Source organism: Scardinius erythrophthalmus (assembly GCF_964197995.2).
Source record: "Scardinius erythrophthalmus genome assembly, chromosome: 11".
NCBI lineage: Eukaryota > Metazoa > Chordata > Actinopteri > Cypriniformes > Leuciscidae > Scardinius > Scardinius erythrophthalmus.
In genome coordinates, this window is record NC_138231.1 from 3,626,742 (window position 1) to 3,649,068 (window position 22,327).

Sequence of the window (22,327 nt, forward strand, 5' to 3'; positions counted from 1 at the left end):
AAGATAGTCTGTGATCATTTTCTGACAAGTGTCAGACTCAGAAATTTAGCCTGATCGTCTCAGTGTGTTTGCTGCAACGACCAGTACGTCTACTACTGACTAGCCAATAAAAGTCGAACATGAAATGGCGTATTGGTCAATGTTCAGGGTTCCCACACCTTTGTTAACTTCAAATCCAAGAACTTTCCAGGGCCAATACGCTCAAATTCAAGGACTTAATGTGGGAACACTTTTGTTGTGTCGAACAAAAAACGTTGAGGTACGTTACCATCGTAGAGTAGTTTCGAGCGCGCGTGAACGTCATGGCAACGTACAACACAAAGTACATCACGCGGGAAACACAACGTAACGTGTAAATACGATAGACTAAAAAATGGTAAATACGCGTAACTAACGAAAATCAAGCAAGCTAGTATGGATAGGCCACGAAGTGTTGGCGAAATAACACATTAGCGGACCCGAGCGAATGATAAGGATTTTATTCTCCAAAAAAAAAAAACGTCTTGCACAAAATAAATTCAAGCACTTTCAAGGACCTGTATCTATGTATGTTTAGTTTCAAAAACTTTCCAGGGCCTTGGAATTTTTCTTCTTCTTCAGATTCACAAACTTTCAAGGACCCGTGGGAACCCTGAATGTGACATGGTGCTAAAACTTAATAGCCTACTATTTCCCTCAAACTCCATTTGCAAAATAGCCCAGGCATCCCAAGTTGGCCTCTTTTTCCCAGCCATGACCACATCCATATTCTCCTCTTGCTCTTCCTTCTCTTTTTCTCAGCGCACATACAAACCACAATTGCCAAAGTGTGATTCATCTGGCTCTGTTTGTTTACCACTAGCACATAACTTCCCAGCAAGCAATTTTGCGTTTAAAAGACGTCTAATAGCCGTCCAAACACAGCCCTGACGTCTAGGCTAAAACAAGGCAAAATTCGGGCTGTCAGTGAAAATTTAATAGATGTCTAACAATAGCCCAAGAATAGACGCACAGGCTACGTGTAGATGTAAAAACAATTAAACCAACCACCTTGTAATCACTGTTAACTTTGCTTACATGATGGAATATCATACATCTTGCAAGTTAATTTGGCAAAAATGATATGTAACCAAATTCAAGGTTATTTTGGCTAGAAATGCGACTATATATACTCATAGTCGGACTATATCGGGTCTATAGCTAACCTAGACGGTGAAATGATGGCTATTGCTTGCGTCGTAGCCTACGATTCATTAGGTGTCATGGTCGTACAGTGTGATTTGTAAAGATCTTCTAGAGTCTGAGAAGGAACAGAAATGGAAAAGAAGACAAAACTTCCAACAACTTTCCAGGATTTTACTGAGATTAAAGTAGAGCGAGAAATATGTTTAAATTCACAGAAAATGACAACTGCAAAATCAAGTTTTCACTCTGCATTGATGAATCAGCTGAAATGTTAATATTGATCATAGTTGTGACGGTTTAAAAGGCCACCGGTTAAAAATAAATAAAAAAAATCAGGTTTTCACTGCTTTATACTGTTTTCACTTGTGTAAATGTTAATTTGCTGCAACATCACTGGTATGTTTGTCGCTACCATACAAAAACAGTTTATTTGAATCCATTCCTGCACTGAAGGTGTTGTTGGTCTTCATCTAGTCCTCTGTTTTGGCCTCCATTTCCTCCGCGTCGTCGTCGCCATCAACTTCTGCGTTTTCTCGCTCCAAGCGCTCCAGCTGCCGCTGCAGTTCGGTTTCATCTGTGTCCGTGACCACTTTGGGCTGACCAGAAACATTCATGCATGAGAATGCATTCAGAGCAAATACTTTTATAAAACATTGCATGGTATTTCTGTTTCACCATTAGAGATGTTTGATTCTCGACTGAATCTTTCTTTTAAGCCGGTTGAGCCGATTCACAGAATCAAACTGAATCTTCGGCAGTCAGAACCAGCTAAATTGGTTCTTTTTGATTTGTTAATCATTTGTTAATTTATAATGTGAGTAATTAATGACAGAATTTTCATTTTTGGGTGAACTAACCTTTTAAAAAGAACGATTCGTTCAAGAATCAAACATCACAAATGATTCTGATTCTGAGAGGTCTAAACTCAAGAACATTTTGGTTTGAAATAATGATCATGAACTTGTGTTTGTCCTTTAAAGATATTGTGTATTCTGTGCCATTTAGTACATTTATGATGCTCGCCTGAGTTAATAACTAATGATCTTCGCAACGGAAGTGAATCAATCAAAACTAACTAATGCTGGATAATAACTTTATTCTAGAGCTGCTGTAAAGCCTAAACAATCTCTGTTACTGTAATTTCCTATTATCACTGTAAAGCTGCTTTGAAACAATCTATATGTGACCCTGGACCACAAAACCAGTCGGGTATTTCTGTGGCAATAGCCGACAATACATTGTATGGGTCAAAATTCTCGATTTTTCTTTTATGCCAAAAATCATTAGGATATTAAGTGAAGATCATGTTCCATGAAGATATTTAATACATTTCCTACTGTAAATATATAAAACATTTGTTTTTTTGAGTGAATGCAGCACAATTGCGAACATAAATGGACAACTTTAAAGGCGATTTTCTCAATGTTTAGATTTTAGTTATAGTTGTATCTCGGCCAAATATTGTCAATTTAAAAAAAATGTATCCATGTGACTGGTTTTGTGGTCCAGGGCCACATAAAAGCGCTATATAAATGACGGTGACTTGACTTCTCACCTCCATCTGGACATTGAAGACTCCCCGTTTCTCCTCGATCCGCTCCTTTATGGCGATCATGGCCTGGTTGAGCACCGACAGTCCCTCAGTGCGCTCCAGAGTCGTGGTGGTCATGACGTACCGCGGCGGAGCTATCAGATTTATCTGAAAGAAAATACAATTACAGAATCTGCAGATCATGAAGCTGGTATTGAAGCACACAGCCAAGTATAAAGGAGGAATGCACACCTTGATAGGCATGGCCTCTGTAGAGCAGTTTAGTCCCGCCCTCAGAGCGTCTTTAACCGCATCGATGCCTTCATATCCGTAACACGCCACCTCAATGTCTGTAAAACCAAACATAATGCTAAACATACATGAATGACACATATGGCATATATGAGAATGTTTTTGTTTTTTCTTGTTTGATCCTTGTTGAATTAATGAGCTTTGCTTCATAGAGTGTCCATCAATAGATACAACAGGACATATATATATATATTATATATATATATATATATTCCTCATTATACATATTCATTATGTCACATGATCATTCAGAAATCATTCTAATATGATGATCAATTTAATGCATATTAACTTCTTTGAAAAAATTCGTACTGACCCAAAACTAGTGAATATATATAGCAATTTTAAGGTTAATGAAACTATATGTATTTATTTAACAGGAGTTTAAAGCGCTATATAAATGAAGGTGACGTGACTTATATGAGCAGTATCCCTTATTTCAGCTACGTGAATGATATTCATCCGCACATTTCATTTAGTTTTTTAACCACTAGAGGGTTGCATAGTGTACCTTTAAATACATTATAGTTATAGTATGTGCCTGTTATGGTTGTGGATTAGTTCAAATACATAAATATAAAATAAGAACAAATAAATAATAAGAAATAAAAAAAATTCTAACATTAAAAAGGTAAATTAAAATACTTTAAACGTACAGTATGTAATTTTTTTCGACGCTAGGGGTCGCTAACCTCTTTACAATAACAAAGGCGTAGTTTGATGACGCAACATTTGCTAAGAATTATGGATCTTGTCGTCAACGTCAAGCCGACCGATCTAATAATGTTTATGGATGACTGAATACATTGATGTTTTTATCATGACTGTGATATGAAGCAGGTCGGGATTGCTAAGAGACAGCTATCAGCTCCACACGCGACGCGAGTCCCGCGGATATAAAAGGAATACGGACATTTCATTCTACCGAACTACACGCAAGTGCAGAATTACAACTCACAGGTCAGTTTATTAGACAAATTAAACTTGTGAGGTAACGCAGCGCTGTTTCACTTGGTCTAACATTACACTATAACACTAAACTGCATTTGAATGTGTTGAAATGTATGTGTTAGTTTGTCTGTATGAGACTAGCAGTAAGCTAGATCAACATTAGAATAACATACAGATCATATTCTGACATTTTATCATTGTTGAACTATAAAACATTGATTAGTTTTATGTAAATGTGCTCAACTGTTTAATAAAGTACATGTAGGAGCGGTCGAAGTCTCGGACGTGGAGCTCTTGTTTATATACTGTCTATGGGAGCTCTCGGCATCTCGAAAACACCGCGCTGATATTGATTCTCGTTTCAGTTCTCCTTTTTTATCCAAAGTCTGCTTGCCATGGTCCATAATGTTTGAACGAAACAACAACAGCGTGCAAATAGACATTGCGAACTACACATTTGTCCACGTCTGTCGCCTTGGTTACTATCAGAGGGCTCTGGTTGCTATGGCAGCACGAGCGGAAACCAGGGAGAACGCGGATATGACGCCACTGTTGGCGACAAAACTGAAATAAAGATACGGGACGTGTCTTCGAATTAAATTACAAATTTCTCCTGGTTTGAAAGTTGTTGGAAACAGTCGGGATAATGTAAGTACACAACTAAAAACAAAATATAACATAGATATAGTGATTTTTGCTATTTTTAAAGCAAAAAAGTTACAGATTGTGCCTTTAAGTTACTTTGCATTCTGTATTGTGAAGAGTGCAATACATTTTTATAATAAAATACCAGCTCTTATTTTGACGGCCTGCGGAGTGAGCCGTCTGTTGATGTTGTCGATGAGCACGTTCCTCTCTTCCTCGGTCAAATCCAAACCGTCCAGGATGGCGGGATCACTGTAAAAAACAAATCATTTTTCATGTTCAGTTTAAAGTCCTGCTCTGTTTATGCTGCGTTCACGCCATGTCATAATTACCGTAATTGACCCTTCGCAAGGAGTTTGATTGACAGGCGATCTGACCAATCATAATCCGCCATCCGCCGAATCCGCCATTTTTGCCCGACAAAGCAGCCAGGATAGTTAGTAGATTAACGTTGGAGGATTTGAACTCGAAAAATGGAATGTACTGACGTCTTTCTACGGTTAAAACAACATTCCTTCTGATGTTCATTCATGTTTATTTGATGCTATAAATGAACTAGAAGGAAGAGATGATCAGCTTTAACTGATCGATCTGTCAGACACATTAAAGAGACACGAAATGGTATTTATTGTTTAAATTTCGTTAAAAAATGACCAAATTTGAAAGTTGAGACTTTGTTTCATATCAAACGTAACCTGGTCTGTCCTGTCTGTCAGCGTCCTCTCCTCTGCGATGTATTTTTCACTGTGTGAGAGCATGATGTGGTGTGAGAGAGGCGTGGCTTGTCGGACATAGCAACAGTAACTAAAGGGGGCGGGTCTTTGCGAACAGTCAATTATGAGACGACAACATGTGACGTTCTACTCGGAGCTGTTCACTTCTTCGGAATTATGCGTTTCTATGGCAACACTATCAATGCCAACATGAGTCAGGTGGTACAGCAGTCACATGGTACGGTAAGTCACATGGTTCAAGTCGGAGCGCTCGTTTTAAAAGTTGTAATTACGGGTTTGACTAGCTTTTTAACAAGTGGGAATCACGACACGGCATGAACGCACCTTCATCACTCGAACACTTACGACACGGCTTGTTTGAAGACGTCATAGGCGCCATATCCAGGTTTCTTGTATTTCTCGTCAAACACCCACGCGGTGCGCTGGAATAAACTCTCCAACTGCTCGTCTTTAGTATACTCCAACACTTCAGCGACGTGCCGTAGAATACTGTACACCTGCAGCACAACAAAACATCCTCAAACCACAATTTTTTTTTACATTTTTTTACTTTCATTTAAAAAACAACCACTCACGGTTTTAGATTTGGTGAATTTATCTTCACACTTGATGGCTTCTTCCGGAGACACTCTTCTCTTGGACAAATCTATGTATCCTGTAGAAGAAAAACAATCTCAAATTTTTTGAATACTTTTCCATTAACTGGTTAAAATTTACAACACAGCAAAATCCTCAGTGTTAAAAGTACTCAGTGTTTATTATTTTGTCCACACTACAGTGTTAACGCAGCTCTGAATCAGTGTTGGAGTTACTGAGACAACCAAGCGATTAATCGAGTGACGATTGAGTATTAGTGATGAACGCCTGCTGTTAACAAGCAGAATCACTAGGCACATACTAGACATTATTATTATTAATGGAAGGAGACGTATGTGTGTTATCCAAGCATTAATGGTAAGGAACGACCCTTATTATACTTGTGAGCGGCTCATATGAGGTGTTTCTCCCTCATTTCTGCTTCGAGGTCTTGATTCTGGCATTTATTTGAGGTTTAGAATCCAGTATTTCTGTCATTCTTTTGTCTTTTATGAATTTATTAAATAACTGTCTCGTCTTCTGTCCAAACACACCGCGTCATCTACGTCAGGTGACCTGTAAATGCGCAAAAACTGTTTCCATTGCAGTTTTGAGAAATATTTCTTTTTCGAATTGCCTGAAAAACCTCCTCATGCGAGCGTAAAAACTTTTTTGCGATAAATGGGAGTTTTAGCGAAATTGACATGTTTCCATTGGGCGTATTTTCAATTCGCAATTTCAATTTGCGCAATTTGAAGGGTAATGGAAACGCGGCTAGTGAAGCAAAGAGAAACGACAAGAACAGAAAACGAGAAGAGACGAGCAGAAACACAAGAACTACAACTGACTTCCAACCACAGCCTTAGATTCAAATAACCGAAGATAATAAAAGACTTTTATCCTTCCAGTTTGCTTTTATTTCCCCCAGTGGCGAACCATTGAAATTTCGAAATGGTTATGACGTAAAAAAAAGCCTCGTTTACTGAAATCACATGACTTTGGCAGTTTGATACGCACTCCAAACCACTGATTCGAAACAAAAGATTTGTAAACGTTTCGAAGCTTCAATGTTTCGAAAGCACCTATCGCTAGGCTGTGCTACTTTCTGTTTCTGAACACTAAACAGCTAATCAGATTTTCTGTGTTTATCACAGCACCAAATACTTAATGAATTAAAAGGCTTATTTATTTTACCCTTCTCTTTGTCCACTCTGATGACCACCACGCATTCGTTGCGTCCGATGCGGATGAGTTTGTTGATGGAGCGGATGCGCCGGCGCGACAGCTCGCTCAGCAGGATCATGCCCTCGATGTTGTTATACTCCAGCAGACTGACATACGCGCCCATCTCTGCGATGGAGCGCACGTTCACCATCACCACATCCTCCACCTCTGGGAACCGGTGCTGGTAAAACCTACAGCTGAGGCCCGGCATCTCTACACAAGAAAAACAAGCAGAGCTGAGATCATATCGAAACACTTAGTAGCGCTTCTTTAATAACTGCAGTCATTTTTAATAGAGCTTTATTTGTTTACATGGTTTAGTTCCTTTATAAGTGGAAATTTGTCTTTGGCTTCAATATACACCACAAACAAGAACACCAACCCAACATAATTTGCTATAATATACATAAAAAAATAAATAAATTATAGTCTATTGGTTTTCAGTCTTTAGTTGACACGGAAACCCAAATGTGATCATCCTCCTCCCAATATTTAAAAGGCAGCTATATATTTTCATCTATAAAGACCCAGTTTATACTGCAAACAATAAATTAATATTATAAATGTGTCAAATATGATTTGGAACGTTTTTTTTTTTTTTTTTCATAATGAAGTTGCATTGGATAATTAATTATTTATTTACTATTTATATTGGTTTATTATTGTATTTATAGTTCAAATACAATACAATAATCTATCTATTCAGGCATCTGTTAATGTATTATTTATTCATCTAGTCTTTCCGTAAATCTCTCCACTCAACTGTCAGTTTATACATCATCTCTGTAAAGCTGAGCGAATGAGCGCGTGCGGCACATGCTCAATGACAGCAGCAATTAAACACTCATATCATCCCAAACATGAGCTCAACATGAGCCGAACCATCACGGATGTTGAGGTAACTCAATCCCACCTGACAGGTGTCACAGACTGCTCACTTTAAACCCTCAAATATCTAGAAACTTTAGTATTTCAGCGACTGTTAGTTGGCCATTGATCCTGCGATCCGAGAAAGAATGAAGCGAGCAGCAACCAGTGAAGAACAGGGATGTTGCATCAATATGGCTTTACTTCAAAATAAAAGTCACTTACATTATATTAGTGTTGAGTGGTTATTATGGTGCAAATCAACAAGGTGCATCGTGGAAGGAAAAAACGAGACTTTGTTTTAACAACACCAGCAACACTTGTGAAGTTGAGAGGTCAAAATAATCAGAAAAATACTGTTTATTTCACCAACGTGTTGGCACACAGGCGTTCATCAGGGCTAACAAAATATTGTCTAGAAAATACTTATATTATGAATATTTTTAAAGAGGGTTTTATACCGATCACTTAAAAATACTGATTGCTTGTTCCTATCGTTCTGATGTTAATTGTTTTAAAAAGTATAAAATCATCTCACTATAAATAAAATATTGAGTAAAATAAAGGGACAACATATTTTTAGGTTTATATATTATATTGTATTTAAAAATACTAATAAGAATAATAATTCGAAAACAACAAATTGCATTACAGTCGACCGTTATTTTGTAATGTGAATCCCGCTAGCCGCTACAGGCACGCACGGAAGTGACGCAACCGATCGCAGCGTTCGGGAGGAATCACATGACCTCCAGTCAGCTGATCCTCAAATCCTGCGTCCTGTAGCTCGGGTCATAGCGATGGTATTATAATCATTTAATCGTGATATTAAATAAACGGACACTATATTTGAACGATTCCATCGGCAAAGCGTCTCAGTAGTTTGATATAGTGTTTAAATTAAAGAAGAAAGATGTCGGGAAAAGAACGGATCGACGTGTTTCCCTCTAGAATGTGAGTATGAGGCTCGTGACGTCAAATCAGATTCAATATTTTCAATCGTGCATGAAAAGAACTGAGTGACAGCATCTGATAAATACATATTTTATGAGTTAATGGTTTTATATATAATGTCAAAGCACGAACTAAGATAATATTGAATGTCCTGGAGGCGTGCGCCATCTAGGATTTATGATTTATGAATTTATCGAGGATGAAGAGTCAAAGAAAGAGTGCATATTACGCAAAATGTATATTTTATTACTAAAGCAGCAATAATAATATAGTTTGTAATATTGATTGTACATTTATCAGTGTACGATATATCATAAAGCAGATACTTTTTGTCTGCAGAATATCATAGAACTATTTATGATGGATTACAATATTTTAGACGTTTTTTTTGGGGGGGGGGGATTCATATGAATAATGTAAAACTAAATTGTGTAGTAGTTTCGAGTGGACTAAGAAGAGGAAGTGATATTATTCACAGTCATGTGAGCCCACCGCTTGACAGTCTACTGACCATAACTAAGAGATACAAAACTTAAAATACATAGTAAATATAATAGTAGTTATCTACAATAGCAGGATATATTCAGTTAATCATATAAAACATATAAAATGCTAAAATATGCATTTTTCTAAAGCAAAATAAAACTGTATGCTCAAATTGTCATAAATGTTCCCTAATAATCATAGCCTCTGTGTGTGTGTGTGTGTGTGTATATATATATATATATATATATATGAATATGAATGATTATGTTTTATGTATTTTATTTTCATCGCATCAGGGCTCAGACCATTATGAAAGCCCGACTGAAAGGAGCTCAGACTGGCCGTAGTTTGCTGAAGAAGAAAGCTGATGCTCTGTCCATGCGATTTCGCCAAATTCTTAGAAAAATAATTGAGGTATAACATCATCATACATATGCCTATATTTTAGATATCTGTACTTGTTTTATTTGTTGTCTTGTGTGTTATTTGAGGTTTTTGAAACTATGTTTTAACCTCCCAGACGAAGACTCTGATGGGAGAGGTGATGAGGGAAGCTGCCTTCTCATTGGCTGAGGCCAAGTTTGCTGCTGGTGACTTCAGGTAGATAAAGCAACGCTTTCATAATGTCTTCAGAGGAGGAGTTTAACACCTGAATCTCACTGAATGTGTTTGAATCCTGTCAGTACTACAGTCATTCAGAACGTGAACAAGGCCCAGGTGAAGGTCAGAGCAAAACGGGACAATGTTGCAGGTTTGTTATCTATCTATCTATCTATCTATCTATCTATCTATCTATCTATCTATCTATCTATCTATCTATCTATCTATTCGTCAGTCTATCTGTTGTCGGAGGAAAAGTTTTCCCCTTACTGCAATAAATGACTCAAGTGAGTTCCAGATGCTAAAGCTTAGACTCTATTAATGGAGAAAACAAAGCCGAGATGCAGAACATCTGACAGTCACACTCGTACATTTGATGCTGTTTTTGACCCAGTTCTCATCCACACAATTTTTATCAAATCTTCCAGCTACTCCCTAATAGTGGCATGGGCTGTTTTGAAACATTTATCACATGTTGAAGGCCAGAGAAGAGACTGATATTGTTATGCAGGCGCAGGTTCATGGGAAGTTCAGCTAAATACAGTGTAAATCATAGGGGTTAATAGTTTAGGACCCAAGGACCAGATGTTTGAAAGAAGACCCGGAGTCAGAATTATAATAAATTAAAGAATTATTTTTACTGAAGATAGTTTGCCGTTTCATCAGCAGAAGTTCAGCTTCAAGACTCACACCGAGTTCGTAGGCCGCCTCGCTTACAGTTACAAAGATCACAGCAGTTATACCCTACACCACACACACACACACACACACACACACACACACACACACACACACACACACAAACACACACACACACTTACTTTCTTGTACATCTATCTTTATGAGGATATTCATTGACACAATGCAATCTCTAGCCGCTTACCCTAACCTTACCCATCACAACTAAGTGCCTAACCCGACCCCTGACCCTATACCCGACCCTTGACCTCATTATAACCTTATCCCTAAAACCAAGTCTTGACCCTCAAACACTTTAAAGGCTCTCAGAGACTGAGGACCGGCCAAAATGTCCTCACTTTACTCTCTTTGTCCTCACTCCAATGGTCGAAAACTCAAACTGGTCCTCACAAAGATAATTGTACAACACACACACACACACACAGCAGTTATACCCAACACCAAGGTCTAAGCTACGTCCTTGCTTCAGGTTGCAGTTTCTAATTGGCTAAGAAATAGATAAACATGGTAATTTTCCACACATATACAGACAGACAGAAGCATATCTCCATAGATTATGCAGCTGACACTCGGACCCTGAAGTTAGGCACGTCGTGACCTTCCAGGTCGCAGATTTGGGTTACTGAGCGCCAGCATGTCCCGAACAACAACTCACAGGGTTCCCACGGGTCATGGAATTTCTGGAATGTCATGGAATTTGAAAAGGTCTATTCCAGACATTGAAAGTCAGGGAGTTTTATATATTTTTTGTCCAAGTCATGGAATATCAGGGAATTTAGTTTGTTGCTTTAAATTTTAGTTTCCATTTATCAAAATGTAATTTTTCTATAACGATTTTTTTATCGCGCTGTTTCACACATCTTTCTACGGAGCCCCTGAGGGGACCTTTGCAAAAATAATAATACGGACTTTGATTTGATTGTCTGCTATATATTTGCTTCTCATTTATTAAATACAGGTAATTGGTTGATGAAAAATATATTAAAATTAAGATTCAATTTATAGAAAATGAAATTCACTTTAAAGAAAGACTTTCTACAATACAGAACAGCTCGGTGCTCCGCAAAACAGCAGCCTGTTTTGCCGTTCATTATAGGTCATTGAAATTCATCTTTTTAGTCAGTGAAAGTCAGGGAATTTGACATTTGGTTTAGAGTGGGAACCCTGAACTCAGTCAATCTCCAGTAATGCCAGTGGTTCCTTAACCTGTAACCAAGAATACTAACACACACACACAATGACACACAGCTTCCTCAAGGTTGGATTTGGCCAGGCTCTATAAACAGGAGAGTCCTCTCAAAACATCAAGATAATTCGTTCTTTCTCTCAAGGAGAGGAACACTTCAGTCGAACTGGAAAGTAAGGCTTTAACAAAGAAATGTACCCTTAAACTATAGACTTCACTGACCCCTATGTGTTTTAACATGTTGAAGACCTTTCTCAAACACAACACAAGTCCCTATTTCATTTCTGGAAGCCGGGCTAAATGAGCAAGCACTGTTACTGCATTCAGATATCAAATACACACATTAAAGAATACATGAAGAGAACATTTCAGTGATCACACTGGTGACTTCTATAACAAAGTAAAATCTCCAGAGAAGTCATTCAACTCATTTGATATTTAGAAGGAAAAATATTGATTAAAACCTTGATTATAATCAGTCATTACATATACACCTCCTTCACCACTCATATATCTAAAATGTCTAATAAAAATGTCTGTCGATCATTCTATCTATCTAATCTCATTCAAATATAAAGTATTGTCAGATGCCTTCTTGACGTCCTCTTTTCCGTGTTTGTTCTCAGGAGTCACTCTTCCGGTGTTCGAGCATTACCACGAGGGAGGAGACAGTAAGAGAATCCTGTTAATAGAAAATACCTGTGGGAAAGGTCATTCAGACACATGAGTGTGATCCTCTTGTCTGTAGGTTATGAGCTCACTGGTCTGGCCAGAGGTGGAGAACAGCTGTCTCGTCTGAAGAGAAACTACGCCAAAGCGGTGGAGCTCCTCGTAGAGCTGGCCTCGCTGCAGGTCCAATCTCTACTGAACATCTCTATCCATATTAGAGGAATCTCAGTTTTTTGAATATTTATAATCAGTGTCTTTTGTGATTCATTCACACACAGACCTCTTTTGTGACGCTGGACGAGGCCATCAAGATCACAAATCGCCGCGTGAACGCCATCGAGCACGGTGAGATCCTCCTCTGAACGACAATAAACATTCAGGCTTGTTTAAAAAGGACCTATTGCGCCCTTTTATAGAGTTTTGATTTTGTTTTTAGGCTCTACTAGAATAAGTTTTCATGCTTGAATGTTCAAAAACACATTATTTTCCCATGTTTCACATTGTTGCAGCTCGACTCTTCCCAGTCTGTCAGTAACGCTGTTTCCCGAAAGCATCGTTAGCCAACTATGGTCGCATTTTGGCATCTAAACTGGCGGTTATGATAAGGGGCGGGACATTTCACAAATACAATCGAAGCACTTGACCAATCACAACACACTGATCCAGCCGACCAATCAGAGCACAGTGTGCTTTTCAGAAGGAGGGGCTTCATAGAGACAGGAACTAAACAGGGGTGTGTTTCCTGAAAGCATTGTTATCCAACTATGGTCACAAGTTCTGTCGTTATCAGGATAGTTCAACGAGTCGGTGTTTCCCAAAACCATCGTTCTAACGAACATTCGCAAACAAAGTGTGTGTTTGTAAGACAGCGTCGAGCTGTGGTTAGAAGCAGAGTATCTTGTCTGCCCTAAGCAGAATTGTATTGTGGTGCCCCCTCCCCCCTCCAAATGTTATCCAAATCAAGTGATCAGACGATTATTTTGATAATATGTGACCCTGGACCTCAAAACCAGTCACATGTTCAATTTTTTTTCAATTGAGATTCATGCATCATCAAGCTGAATAAATAAGCTTTCCAGTGATGTATGGTTTGTTATGATAGGACAATATATGGCCGAGATACAACTATTGTAAATCTGGAATCTGAGGGTGCAAAAAAATCGAAACATTGAGAAAATCTCCTTTAAAGTTGTTCATTTATGTTCACGATTGTGCAGCATTCACTCACAAAAATAAATGTTATATATATTTACGGTAGGAAATTTACAAAATATCTTCATGGAACATGATCTTTACTAAATATCCTAATGATTTTTGGCATAAAAGAGAAATCGATAATTTTGACCCATACAATGTATTGTTGGCTATCGCCACAAATATACCCGTGCGACATGTGACTGGTTGTGACTCAACCAGGCCCCGCCCCTTTATTCTGTTCAGAAACACTGACACTGATATAGAGAAGAACTCCCGCTGGAGGGACTTTGTGCTCGAGCTGCAACATTACACACTAAAGAAAGATGAACATGAAAAAGCATAATAGGTCCTCTTTAAAAAAACAACTAGATCATGTGATGCTTGTGTGTTTTCCCTCTCAGTGATTATTCCCAGGATCGAGCGCACACTCACGTACATCGTTACGGAGCTGGATGAGCGGGAGCGAGAGGAATTCTACAGGTGAGACTGCAGAGCGATACAGCGAGGTTATGTGACCGCAATATGCACACAAATAACCCTTAATAATAATGGATAGTATTCTGATGGTTCCAAACCAATCTGACCTCTGACCTGTAATGCTGCCTGAATCATAATCATACACTGTTCGCTCATTGGCCAGAGGAGAACTGAGCGAGTGAGTCGGGATTTTTCTCCATTCTGTCACTGATGGAGTTTTGGTTTCTTGCCACAAGCAGTGTTTCTGTTACCCTTCAAAGTGGAAGTTTAATTCAGAATACACATAATAAAGCACAAGTCAATGAAAATGTGAATCAAATTGCAAAATTTAGGGTTCACAAAAACAGATCTTTCAGAATCTCAAATCAGATTAGATTCATTCGGATGGACAAAAATGAGTGCATATAAACCATGTAAACATATGAATGTGTCAAACCGTAGTATGCTATATTATCGTGTTTATATATGAAGAGTTCAGATGCAAAAGCCTCTGAGTGCCATCTGAAATTTTCTTAATTTTTTTTACATTTTATAAAGATTGTATATTTAAGTTCAGTAATTTCACTTAAATGGCAATGCAAATGACCTATTAATTGTCATTTGAGTGAAATTACTGAACTTAAATATACAATCTTTATAAAATGTAAAAAAAATTAAGAAAATTTCAGATGGCACTCAGAGGCTTTTGCATCTGAACTCTTCATTTACACATACAGTCAGACCAAAAATGATTCAGACACCAGATATAATTTTCTATATTTTTTTTACTAGTGTGTGCAGGACACTATAGTTCATGTATATATGTGAGGAGAGCAAAATAAAGTAAACTGTGTCATATTATACCCACAAATTCTACCAGTAACATTTATAAAAATTTGGGACCAAAAATGATTGGGACACTTTGAGCTGATCATGTTCTGCTGAAGTGTGTTTTCTTTAATTGCTAATGCTCTTTTTACACACAGACTGAACAGAATGAAGCATTGCTTGGTGATTGGTTGAGCTAAACTGGTATGATCTAATAGTGTAGTTAAATTTAACAGCTGACAGACATTCAACATAATTCATTTGTTAGACAGTCTAACAGAAGGATGGACAAAACCAGTGAAATATCAACTGATTTGATAACTCATATTTAATACCATTTTCTAAACTATAGTGAATAAACTGTGATAATGTGAGAAATGATGAAGGTGTCTGAATAAATTTTGGTTTGACATATAGATATATATATGGACCACAAAACCAGTCACATGGGTACATTTTTTTAAATTGAGATTTATACATCATCTGAACGCTGAATAAAGCTTTCCATTGATGTATGGTTTGTTATGATAGGACAATATGTGGCCGATATACAACTATTGAAAATCTGGAATCTGAGGGTACAAAAAAATCGAAACATTGAGAAAATCTCCTTTAAAGTTGTGCATTTATGTTCATGATTGTGCTGCATTCACTCACAAAAATAAATGTTTTATATATTTACGGTAGGAAATTTACAACATATCTTCATGGAACATGATCTTTACTAAATATCCTAATGATTTTTGGCACAAAAGAAAAAACGATAGTTTGACCCATACAATGTATTGTTGGCTATTGCCACAGATATACCCGTGCGACTCGAGACTGGAGACGTGATCCAGGGTCACATGTGTGTGTGTGTGTGTGTGTGTGTGTGTGTGTGTGTGTAAAGAATGCCTTTAGCAGCCCAAATCAAATATTGAGTCATAAAGCAGATATAGAGAATAACCAGCAACCCTTTCTTTCCCAATCTCAGGCTGAAGAAGATCCAGGAGAAGAAGAAGCAGCTCCGCGAGAGGACGGAGAAGGAGATCGCCCAGCGTCTGGCTGCGTTAGGGCCGATCTCAGAGCCGTCCAACATGCTGTCCGAAGAGGCCGACGAGGACATGCTGTTCGAATGAGCCCTCACAACACATCATATTTATTCTGTGTGCCTGTAAGGCCGAGCTTTACATGTCTCGTGAAAAGAGGAAGCTCTTGTTTTGTGTATATGTTGATGCTGTGTCACTTTTTTTGTTTGTTTAGGGTGAGTAGAATAATGAGCAGGTCTGAATCCAGAAACTGTTTATATCCAGCGTAATGGCTTTTATGTCTGACCAGAAACCTGTAAAATACGAGTTTAAAGTGTATAAATGAATTCAAGTGATCATTCCGTGGAGTTGTGCACATTTTCTGACACGCGTTCTGGTTCCAGTCTTATTGCATGCATGTGTGAAACCAGTGCGAGATACTTTATTAGCCAGTGTGAATCTCCTGTGATGTCGACACTATCCCTGACTAACATCAGCCCAGATTCCTCTTCATGCCCAGTCTCTTCCGTGCAAGTGTGTACTTAAAGCTCCTGTGAATTAAAGTTCAATAAATATTGTAAATGGTCATTTGCTGTTGATTATTTTGCGTGATGTTGCAAAAAATATTTCAAGTTGATAAATCAATTTAAAGAAAATTAAGGCCATTGATGCCATTTTCCCAGGTATTACATTTTGTATCATCTTTTCATTATGTATATTTGACCAAAGAATTGTATTAATTTGTCAATGAATTCTCTTGTGCTGCGTTCCCAAACTAAGGCTGTTTAGCTGCGGTATCTTACAATCAATATATAGTAAATGTAAGGTGTCACCGATGTAAAACTTGAAGTAGCGATGAGGTCTTAAAAATGTATGAAAAGTGTCTTGAAAAGGTCTTAAATTGAACTCCATGATTCCTGTCACTGTTGAGGTGCTGAGATTTCATAACCTTTCAATATTTCACATTATTAGGCCACTTTTATTAGTTGGACCCGCTTTTGTCTTCAGAACTGCCTTAATTCTTCGTGTCAGAGATTCAACAAAGTGCCGGAAACATTCCTCAGAGATTTTGCTCCATATTGTCTCGATCACATCACAGTTTCTGCAGATTTGTCGGATCTGAACATCCATGATGTGAATCTCTCGTTCCTCCACATCTCAAAGCTGATCTGGACTGAAGCTGTTTGAGTTTAGAGAACACACCCTTAAACTGAGTTGCAAATGCATGTTGACCAAAAAAAAAAAAAAAGCCCAAACTTTTTTTACTACAAGAGTGAAAATTCAAACTTGATTCATTGTTGTAGTCAACAATACCATTACATTACATTACTTTTTTCTTGGGTTCTGTCAAATTATACATTAATACGTCACTTTACTGATATGAGAACATGGAAACAGACTTTAAAGGGACAGTTCACCCAAAAATTAAAATTCTGTCATCATTTACTCTCCCTCATGTTGTTTCAAACCAGTGTGAGTTTCTTTCTTCTGCTGAACACAAACAATTATTTTGAAGAATGTCACTAACCAGTTGATGGACCCCATTGACACTTCTTCCCTACTATGGGAGTCAATGGGGTCCATCAACTGCTGATATTCTTCATAATTGTTTATGTTCAGCAGAAGAAAGAAGAAACTCACAAGGGTTTGGAACGACTTGAATGTGAGTAAATGATGACAGAATTTTAATTTAACTCACTATGAAACTACTCACAAATATGGACTAAGTAATACTTTCATATGCATCTAAGTTAAAAAAAATAATTTCTAGAATTTCTATGCTTTTTATTAAAGTTCTGGAAATGTTACAGGTCAAATACTACATACACAAAATATGGTAATAAAACAACATTGCGGAAATCAAGAACACGTATGGAAAAGTCCATATTGCAGCATCTCGGTCATGTTCCAAATGGAAAACTAATATACAGTGCACGATTTCTAGTATGCTATATGTATGCCATGTTGACCCATGGCCATGACCTCAGTATGGGTTATTCAGAGAATGACAATCTCACAAATTAGGTTAATTAGATTTTAATTCCAATTTTGTGTAATGTGCGAAAAAATATTGAACGTAGATTTTGCATGCATACGCGCGTGCACAAAAAGATTGCATACCGCAAAAAAAAAAAAAAAGTATGAATAATATAGTAGGCCATTTTGAATATAGGCTACTCATTGGCTCCAAACAACCATTTGAACATATCTGGCCGTGAATACTGAAAATGCATCATATTTCCCGATAAAAGCGTGTTGTTTTAGCAGAGCCATGCGGAAGGGACCCAGTGCGGCTCGAGCTCCAGTTTCTCAGTGATTAGCAGAAGCTCAGAGACGGTGTTCTCCGGCTCCGCGTTCATGATGACGGAGTCAAACAGGTGACCGTAGTGGTGCTCCATCTCACGGGCTTTCTCCACAGTCTCCCTCGCATCCTCGGGCTGCGTCAGGACACAAGACGGGGAATAAAGTAAAACACTTGATATCAGTATCGTTTACCCAACATCGATCAAAGAGAAAGTGTTTTCCCATTATACACACACCCACACCCACACCCACACCCACACCCACCCACACACACACACACACACACACACACACACACACACACATGCAAACCGCTCATCTAGCAGTCAAAGGTTTGGACACACTAATAAGGTCCCATTAGTTAAGACATTTACTAACAGTGAGAAATACATTTGTTACAGTATTAATCTTTGTTATCATTAGCTAATACAAATACAACTGTTCATTGTTAGTTCATGTCAGCTCAGGTCCATTAAATAATATGAACAATTACAACATTTGATTTGAATAATATTAAGAATAATATACAGATGAAACTCGAAAAATTAGAATATTGTGCAAAAGTTAAAGTATAATTCAACTTAAAAGGTGAAAATAATACATTATATAGACTCATTACTTGCAAAGTGAGATATTGCATGCCTTTATTTGTTATAATTTTAATGATTATGGCTTACAGCTTATGAAAATTTTCAAAATTTCAGAGATTTTGAATTTAGGGTTTTCATAAGCTGTAAGCCATAATCATCCAAATTATAACAAATAAAGGCTTGAAATATCTCACTTTGCATGTAATGAGTCTATATATTAGTTTCACCTTTTAAGTTGAATTACTGAAATACATGAACTTTTGCACAATATTATAATTTTATATGCTTTAGAAGTATTTCTCATTCTTAGTTTATGTTAAGTAATGTAGTGAACTAAATTAAACCTTATTGTTAAGTGTTACCAATTATTATTATTTTTCTCATGATCTTAACCATCTGGTGCTGTTCGGTCATTTTTGACAGACAAAAATAATGCTTTGTTTTTTTTATGGTACAAAACTTGGTAAAGGTTTTGGCACTTGCTATGTAAAAAATAAAGATAAAAATCATGGACATGATTCAAAAAGGTTAAATGGTCTTGAAAAAGAGTCTTAAATCAAGAATACTTGACTAAGCCATACATAACTAAAATACAGTACTTTCATTTCATTGGAAAATAATCTGTAATTTTTAACCGGCACGCAAGCAGCACCAGAGGGTTAAAAACATTTTATCTAAAGGCTCCTGCTTCAATGCTTGAAATTATTATTCCAGACAAAAATAAATTGTTCATGCAAAAAAAATTTAAAAAAAATAATGCAATTTTTCTTTTTTTTAGAAAAATATTTTTAAAAGGATGATTTGGATCAGATAGTGAAGTGTCCAGCATACATGTAAACCTGTTTATTTGTATTTAAAAAGTATCCCAGGATGCACCATTTCTATTTGTGTAACATATTTTGGTCACTACATAATTACTTTTTTTTTTTACTTCACTATTAGGTTATTAATAATGTCATACACTCTAACAGGTTATTTATCGGCATTGACTGTTCCATGAAGAACCTTGAACATTCATTAAAACTTTCTATTAAAAAAAAGGTTCTTTTGCTTATTAAAATGTTCCTCATGCAAAAAAAAAAAAAAAAAAAAAAAAAAAAGAAGTTATTTTAAGAACGGATCACTGAAAGGTCCTTTGAGAAACCAATGATGGCATCACTGCGAAAACCCTTTTGGAACCTTTTGTTTTATGAAGAGATTAAGATTGATGTGTCAAACGTTTGACTGCTAGCGTACATGAACTGAAGGAGAATGTTTAACATGAAGACCGTGTGTTTCTTCACTCCTCGGGGCAGCAGGGAGGAGAATCGCTCCTGAGGAGGAAGAGGAGGAGAAGGCCTGATGAAGATGATGTACGGTTTAAGATCTGAGGAACATAGCGCTTGCAGGGACTATGAAATATAAAAACACAAACAAGTGAAATGTAAACCAGAGAATGAAACAAGCCAAATACAGATGTAATTGACAAAATGTAGCTGACCAAAACTAAAATCACGTTAACGGAAATAAAAATTAAATATAAAAATCCTTGAACCACATTTTATCTATAGTTGCCAAGGCATTTATCACTTTCATTTAGTTAAACTAAAATAACTAAAACTGAAATTAAAAACAAAAATAGCAACAAAAAAAAAAAATAGAGAAAAGCATCAAAGAAAACTAAATTACTAAAACTTTAACTAAAATGAAAATAAAAAATGGAAAATATAAAAATAAATACGAACTTATAGTCGAGCACATTGAACTGTGATACGAGAGGTAGAGTGCAAAAGTAAAAATGCAAAAGTTCACTTGATGTCACCAGGGGGCCGATGTTTCAGAAAACACTGAAGCTTCCCCGGGCGCCGCCATTGATTAGCAGACCATCACCTGCTGTTAGCATTCCATTGACTCCCATTCATTTTGGCGTCACTTTGACAGCGAATAACTTTACATCTGAGGCGTTTAAAGACTCCATTTGTCCATTATTTATTTCTAAAGAAACACGAAAATGTATAAAAGGCTCCATTACCTTGTATCTTACGTTATGGCCCTGTAGATGCAGTTTGTAAAAATAGGCTAACGATTGCGTCATAACCACGCGACTCTCTCTCTGAGAAATTACCGTGTAGAAAGGAGGAGAAGCTCGCGGGAGATTGGGGGGACGTGGAGGCAAAGTGACAAAATAATTAATCAGAATACTTAGCAAAAGTTTCTCCTGCTTCTAGCTCATGGACACCTCCGCCTCACGCTCTCCGTCTCTGCAAGTTTCGGAAGGGAATGATTCAGATTTCTCTCGGCACAGCTACTAGAAGACAGACGGGTTGCTCACGTCATATCTACGTCGTCAAGCTCAGTTTGAGTCTGCGCAGAACGCTCAGCCATCAGGAAGTGAGTGCTTCACTTTTCTCCGTTGAATCCAATGGGGTCGCTGTGTCCATTTCTTTTACTGTCTATGGATGTCACAGTAATGGATGACAAATGCGACTTTGCAGATTTGCATTTTGACTCGAGTAAATATAATAACGATTGTTCGTTCAGTGCCATGACCGCTAACGTTAGCATTAAGTATGTGCTATCATCTCTGTGCTCTCTGTGCCGAGTCTGACCACCAAAACTAGACGGTTCATTCATATTATTATAAAAATGGGAGAAAGTGTAAAGCGCGGCTTGGCAGAATAAGTCCCACCTTTTAAGTAAAAAAGCCAATCATCACTTGGTAAAGTCATTGTGTCACTGCAGAAGCTCTGGTTGCCATAGAAACATGACACGCTTGAGACTGCACATTCAAGCTTTTTTAGTGCTATTTGTGTGTGTTTTCCCAGCTCACACTTTTCTTATCCTATTTTTACAAGTTGCAAGTTACAAAAAACACACAAGCAGTGCTGACTGGCTCTGATCACGGCCGAGTGTTCTCCGAATCCGATCGACTCGGGTATAACCAAGCGGCAACCTCCCTGTCTCTCTCTTGAAACCAACACGGAAGTGAATTAAACGGCAATTCATCAAATGGCCGCTTGAGGCTGGCTGCAAAAGTGAGTCAAATTGAATCCCCCCCATGTTAAAATACACAACTTTACAGCAGAAAAAAACATGTTTACAGCCTGGAGCAAAAAGTGGCTTTGGTCTATACAGCTAATTCTGCCCTTCATGACAACTGTGAGGGGGGTGAATTTTTTTATAACTCATCCGTTTAAATTATATTAAGCATTAAAGTTCTGCATAATTAAGGGTGTCCACTTTTGAGTGACAGGTGGATTCCCGCTGCTGTGGTCATTAGTCATCATTAGCCGTTTGTCTGCTGTCTGTTAGCCGTCACGTTACCTCAGCTCATTGTCTGACTGTAAAAATAAATAAATTCGGGA

General features: G+C 37.5%; 3 protein-coding genes across 3 annotated transcripts in view; 1 reads left to right on the plus strand and 2 right to left on the minus strand.

Moving 5' to 3' along the window:
- Positions 1–1,321: 1,321 nt before the first annotated feature.
- eif2s1b (eukaryotic translation initiation factor 2, subunit 1 alpha b) lies at positions 1,322–8,206 on the minus strand. Its single transcript, XM_081377857.1, has 8 exons — positions 8,051–8,206; positions 7,108–7,350; positions 5,913–5,992; positions 5,683–5,834; positions 4,749–4,855; positions 2,948–3,045; positions 2,720–2,863; positions 1,322–1,760 (listed from the first exon to the last, which is right to left on the minus strand). Exons 2-8 carry the CDS (start codon positions 7,346–7,348, stop codon positions 1,635–1,637), a joined length of 948 nt encoding a protein of 315 aa, XP_081233983.1. The 5' UTR covers positions 7,349–7,350; positions 8,051–8,206; the 3' UTR covers positions 1,322–1,634.
- Positions 8,207–8,696: 490 nt separating this feature from the next.
- Positions 8,697–16,870, plus strand: atp6v1d (ATPase H+ transporting V1 subunit D). The gene is made up of 9 exons (XM_081377858.1): positions 8,697–8,958; positions 9,741–9,858; positions 9,965–10,044; positions 10,128–10,195; positions 12,556–12,600; positions 12,678–12,781; positions 12,877–12,943; positions 14,197–14,275; positions 16,056–16,870. The coding sequence occupies exons 1-9, from the start codon at positions 8,918–8,920 to the stop codon at positions 16,198–16,200; spliced, it is 747 nt and encodes a 248-aa protein (XP_081233984.1). The 5' UTR covers positions 8,697–8,917; the 3' UTR covers positions 16,201–16,870.
- Positions 16,871–17,858: 988 nt separating this feature from the next.
- LOC308698178 (protein PALS1-like) overlaps positions 17,859–22,327 on the minus strand; it is a 36,362-nt gene continuing 31,893 nt past the window's right edge. The window contains exons 12-13 of the mRNA XM_081378101.1: positions 20,252–20,374; positions 17,859–18,527 (exon numbers count right to left, since the gene is read on the minus strand). Coding sequence (XP_081234227.1) covers positions 18,351–18,527; positions 20,252–20,374 — 300 coding nt within the window. The 3' untranslated portion in view covers positions 17,859–18,350. The remainder of the gene's footprint in view (positions 18,528–20,251; positions 20,375–22,327) is intronic.